The 6000-nt window shown below is 49.8% G+C and overlaps 1 protein-coding gene across 4 annotated transcripts in view; it reads left to right on the forward strand.

Annotated features, from left to right (window-relative positions):
* The window catches only part of arhgap32b (Rho GTPase activating protein 32b), a 33769-nt gene extending 29931 nt beyond the window's left edge, over positions 1-3838 (forward strand). For all 4 annotated transcript variants that reach the window (XM_080013964.1, XM_080013963.1, XM_080013962.1 and 1 more), the window contains one exon: positions 730-3838. In XM_080013964.1, coding sequence (XP_079870090.1) covers positions 730-2982 — 2253 coding nt within the window. In that variant the 3' untranslated portion in view covers positions 2983-3838. The remainder of the gene's footprint in view (positions 1-729) is intronic.
* The last annotated feature ends 2162 nt before the right edge of the window (positions 3839-6000 follow it).

The following is a 6000-nucleotide window of genomic DNA, read 5'->3' on the forward strand; positions in this document are numbered from 1 at the left end:
TGCCTGTTTGTTCTGGTTAGGGATAGATTATGATCGTTTCAATATGTCACTGATAGTTGAGTGAAAGCGTTTTTGGCATACACTTGTTTTTTTATGTTTGAGAAGAATGGAGACACAGAGCACTAGTGTGTGGTTGCTTCATTCAAAGTTTGAGCATTTAACTGGGGATTGCAGCGGGAAACAATTTAACTCCCAACGAAAAATGAAAAAGAAAACAAAAAAATATTGCAGATGTCACTGCCTGGGTCAGTGGAAGGATCTTGACATATTTGATTACCAAGGCTTTATTTAAGTAATGTGAATGGTGTTTGTAAATGGGTTTGAAATGTTTATTTCAGTTAACAGTACCGCTAAATAAATCTATAAATATGAAATTTGCCCTAATGTAGAAAATACTGATGGAACAGAGTAGCAATGTTGTCATTACATGTGATAACATTTTCCTTGGCCATCCTGAATGATGCATACTGAGCTAAAGCATTTAGTGCTAGCACCTATTGTGGTCGATTTTACTCCCAACTTCAGTACAGTCCTTACCCCAAATCACTTGAGACTGAAAAGTACTCAGTCGAGTGGTTGTTTGGGCAACCATGAAAGTGTTTGTGTGAGTCAAAAGAGAACTGTCTCAACAACTACTCTGTGAGGCTGGTTAAAAAAGCTGTGCTGTGTTTCCAATAATAAAGCTTATAATACCACTTGTTTTTAATTTTTTTTTTTTCTCTCTCCCAGGTCGAGTCTAAAGTTGCAGTACCACCCCCTGTCCTTCCGAAACCCTCTGAACATCCACCGTCGGCAGCACCGCAGGCTAGGAAACAAGCTGTGTCACTGCCCCAACCGCAGCTTCAAACCCAAATCCAGCCTGAACCGCCGCTGCAGTCTCAAGCTCAGATCCAGCCTCATAACCAGTCTCAGACTTGTATGCAACCTAAGACACAGATCCCCTCACAGACACCAGCCCAGCCCACTGCCCAGCATCAGCCTCATTCCAAGGTGAGTGCTAGAGTGGCTCCTACCTCAGCCGAGCCTGTTGAGAAGCCCTGGGAGGCCATCAAGCCCGTGCAGCTCTGCACCGAGCCCGCTGCTCTGCGTGACGCCTACGTGCCCAAACCCCCTCCCCCGCCCGTCCGCACCATGGAAAGCAAACTGGCCACGGCGGCGCTCAGCCAAGCCGAGGCCTCCTTCCACGTCCCGACCGAAGGCTCTGCACCGGGCCACCAAGAAGAACGCCTCCCCCATCATCCTCTGTCACCTCGCAAATCTTCCGGCCACCAGCCGACTTACCTGTATCAGGCGAAAGGTGAAGCTGTTTCACTGGAGCCGCCAGGTGCCGCCTACCACCACCAGCACGCCATGCCCCCCGGCCCCCAGACTGCAGCGCACCACTACCGGCCAGACAGCGTATTGTCGCACGTTTCCTACGTGTCCAAGTCTGAGCCTCAGATACCTTACAGTGCCAGGGTAGACAACCGCTACAGCACTCTAGGCCCCAGGTCCTACCACCACTCCATCAGATCCAGGAGCAACCCCAGGGGTGTGTACATCTCCCCAGGATCTGGACATCCGGGGCATGGCTACAGCCCGACGGATAGGGTCCATGGCTACTCCACCATACGCAGAGTACACTCGCTGCACGTTCCCTCAACTATCCGCACGGTGCCCATCCAACGGACCGAGGTCCCTCCGGACGATGATTTGTTCTTCTACCAGCGGCCCGTGTACCAGTGTAAGGCTTACCAGCAGCAACCGCAACAGTCCTCCCAGGCGGACTACCACGTCACCCAGCTGCAGCCATACTTTGAAAATGGACGCGTCCAGTACCGCTACAGCCCGTACTCCGGCGCCAACCCGCTGGAAGCCCCCTACTACGACGTAGACCCTTACGGCACCATCCGCCTCCGCCACGTCCACTCTTACAGCGGTCGAGATCTCGGAGGCACCCTCGGTCGATCCAGAGGCAAGTCAAGCGGATACCACTACATCTCTCGCCATGTTGTTCCGCCTGGCAAGGAGCACAGCTTCGTCAGCAGGGACATGCCGCCTGGCCACGGTCCCAAGGGCGGCGCCGTTTATTTTGCCTGGGACCCTGAAGAAGCAGAGCATCTCCGCATGCACTCCATCCGCAGAGAGAGCAGGGCCAGGCAGAAAATGAAGGGTCCTGTCCTGTCCCAGTATGACAACGTAGGCCTATTCACGCCAGCAGATGTATCGGGCTATGAAACTCTGCACCTGCGCAGTAAATCGGACCCGGGAAAAGCTGCTCTGATTGCGGCCGAGGCCAAAGAGGGACGGTACCTCGCCAGACACCTGCCATCGGACCCAGATGTCCTCGTGTACGTAGAGACTGACAAGCACAGCCAGGGCAATGCGGCTGGAGACAAGTTGGATGCGCTCGGCAAGCAGAGCGGCTCCAAGAAATGCCAGTCCTCCAACTCCCTTCCGGCCACACTGAGCCACAATCTTCCCCATCAGCATGACACCAAGTATGAGTCCAGCGAGGATGGCGGCAGATCTAAACCCATGAGGCAAGAGTATTCCAACAAGAGAAACTTCCAGCCACGTTACGAGTGCCCCGTTCCCGACCACTACCAGACTAAGGTCAAGCCGTCCAGCGGCTACCACGCGCCAGATGAACAGCCGCCGGTGCACAGGGAGCAGCTGCCCCGTTCACGGCCAGAGCGATCGCACAGCCTGCGAGAGCAGCAGCACTACACCCAGGGAAACCCCGACCTGGACGTAGACTATTCCTATCACACACTCGGCGCCAAGACGCTGCCGTCCCACTACGACAACTTGGACGACTATCACCCAGTACCTCAGCCGCAGACCCCCGGCCACAAGCACGGAGGCACCGGCTCCTTCCCCAACCCCGGTTTCAATGCAGCCCACAGCAACAGAGCCTATTCCACGGCTTTGGGCCAGGGAGCCTTCCTGCAGAATGACACGGTGATCCAAAGGCCAGAGACGGAAATACGTACAGAATGAAGAGATTTGGCAGAACTTTCATCAAATTAACTTAAGTTGTATTGAAGAGAGCAGATAATGGACTGTAGTGAGCTAATGATGAACAGCCTCTGCAGGACAGTGGACTGTAATATGAGCATTATTTTTGTTGCCGTGTATTTTTAATGAAAATCTTAAGACGTTTTACACTAAGTCCCAAATGCACCGGAAAATTATTGTTCAAGCAGTCATGTTGTCCTTATTGAGACAGAAGTCGATCATATATATACACACACACACTTAATATGTTCGGTACATAAACATTTGTAAAATATACATATAAATAGAATCACTAGTAAAGGAGGGGGTTTCTTGTTTTTTCTTTTTTTAAGGATGGGTACTGTGTACAAGCATTAACTGGGATTAAGGTTTGCATTTTAGAAATGCATGTAATCTTTATCTATTGCAGAACAGTTCTGTGTACTTGGCTATCCATGGTGTACTTACTGGATGTTACAGCACAAAGGAGGAAATCTGTCATCTTGCTTGGCCGCCTCCTCCTCTAACCACACAGACGGTACAGGAGTGAAATACAAACCTTCAACGAATATAATAGATATTAATGTCTTATTTACTCTGTGACTGTGCCATTTTATGTACCTTTGCTATAAAAAAAAGAAAATTAATTGGAAATCTAACAGAATGTTTTTGGTACTAGTTTGTTCTTCATTGTAAGAGGGACCAAACAGCCGGCAGCGAGTTCAGCAGAGTTCTTGCACATTGTGGAATTACGAATGAATAAAGGGCGGTTATGCCTTCAGAAGTGTAAGAGGTTATATATATATATATTATTTTTTTGTTTCCATCTATTTGGAAGAACTTGAATTCCTGAATAAAGTCCTCCTAAAAACGATGTCTTTGGAAACCGCATCACTGCTGCTCAGGCAAATTCGTTCTGTGCTGGAGAAACGACTGACAAGCAATATGACTGTTATTTTACGCCTACTGTTGTGGTGAACTAAAACTGTCCTGATGCAAGTTAATATTTATAGATATCGTCAAATACACTGTCATTCATCAACACCGTGCATTTTCAGAATAGCAATTTCTGGTAACAGTAAACTGGTGAAACTGCACTGGAGATTGACTCAAATGCAAGTCGGGTTAGTGGAGTGAGGTGAAGTGTGTGTCTCAGACGGGGGGTAGACAAAAGGAAATGGAAATACATAAAACCGGTAAGGAGCGACTGTATAACCATGCTGCTGAAATTCTGGTTCCAGCGTCTGGTTGGTTTTTGTCCTCTGCAAATACTATTTTTTTTATTTAACCTGTACTGTCAGCATGCTGGGCATACAACACAGAGTATTTGTGCCATTGCATCAGGGACAGAGTTAGTCTGCAAGTGGAGTTCAACTTCTCAACCTGCAATGCAACTCTTTATTCATTCTTTAATCATCAAGAACTGCTGCAATTACTCTGTCCTGTGGACGACCTGTAGGATGACGAGCACAGCTTTTTGTCATACAAAACCGCCACCAATCCCCCTTTAAACTATTTTATCATGTTTTGGTCTTCAAACAACTGATCACTACTCCAAGAGGAGGAGAATCACCAGGGGCGATACAAATAAACATGGAGCCAAACATGTATGGAAAAACATCAATATAGAAACCTCAAAGACAAAACAGAGTTAATTAACTCCAGGAAAATTGGAACAGCAATTGGGCATGTGGCCTCTTCCTGTCATAGTTATGGCAGTAGATGAGTTAAGAAAGGAGAGAGATGTAACCAGGAGGCTATTTGGGGGGGGTGTGTGTGTGAGGGCCTGCATGTGATGTGTGTGAAGTGTCCACCAGTGAGTGTACAGGACATGTCCCAATTGGTTCCGGTGTATAAAGTTGGTATGATATAGAAGCGCCTCCAAGCAGCGGAAAAGGCCCCGAAGCCACCCCTGAGGCCCGCGGCCGTACAGACACCCCGCGGCCACGCGAAGGCCGCCAAGCGCCGGGAGCCCGCCGAGCAACGCCCACGCCCGCCCCCCGAGGAGCATAACCCAATCCCAGGGAGAGTGTGAGGAGACCCTGCACCCCTGAGCCGCACACATGCAACCCGACCCGACGTGCAGGCACAGAACCCGGGCCGCGGACGCCAGGCACGGAGCTAGGTCCCATGCCGACAGACCGACACCATGCCCGAGCCGCCTGCCCCGCCCCACCGCAACCGGCCAGACCCCCCCCCATCCAGCCGCAAGCCCCGAGTGCCCATCCGGTGCGGGGCACCTGGATGTCAGCCGCCCCCTCGCATTACACGGCGCAGGCGTGTGGTCAGAGCTGCCAGAAACCACTTGCACTCTGCAAATACTACAAAACGGATTAACATGGAGCGGTCACCTATGCCTCCTATTGTGTACTTATTTGGCGGAAATAAAGGATTTCTGTTACGTAAGTAAAGCTCTGCCATTCTAAAAGATCATCTAAAAGCATTGGTTCAGGAAAATGTGAACGTAACACACGTGCCAGGCTGTCGTGGAAGCGAAGATTTCACCACACGATGAGCACATCGGGGTGTAAATTGTCCCCTCGAGGTCTGGTCAGTCCGGTCAGGGGTCAACAGGGAGGTGACGAGGTCCTGTGTGTGACGCCAACTCGGAGTCGTCCAGAGTAGCTCTCTGTCGCCATCTGTTGGTTAACTGGTATAATTGCATGAATATTTATACATGACCGTTGTCAACTCTATTATTATTATTATTATTATTATTATTATTATTATCTACAGATTGACTAAATATCAACACCAAAGCCATGTGTGATAAATCAACCAGGTGTTAGAGCATTGTCAAAAAGAATATCGCTCAAATGTTGTTCAAGTATTTCAATAACAGCTGTTCTTGCGCTGCGGCGAGAAGCGTGAGGACCGTGCCAAGATGGCGGCGGTATCTACGCGTCTGGGACGGCAGCCCGGACGAGCGGAAGCTGCTTCTTCTTCTTTGGTGTTTAGGGGCGGCGGGCGCCCTTTAAATCGCATTACTGCCATCTACTGTGCGGGGCTGGATACTCACCG

Source organism: Zeus faber, assembly GCF_960531495.2.
Source record: "Zeus faber genome assembly, chromosome: 14".
In the NCBI taxonomy this organism is placed as follows: Eukaryota; Metazoa; Chordata; class Actinopteri; order Zeiformes; family Zeidae; genus Zeus; species Zeus faber.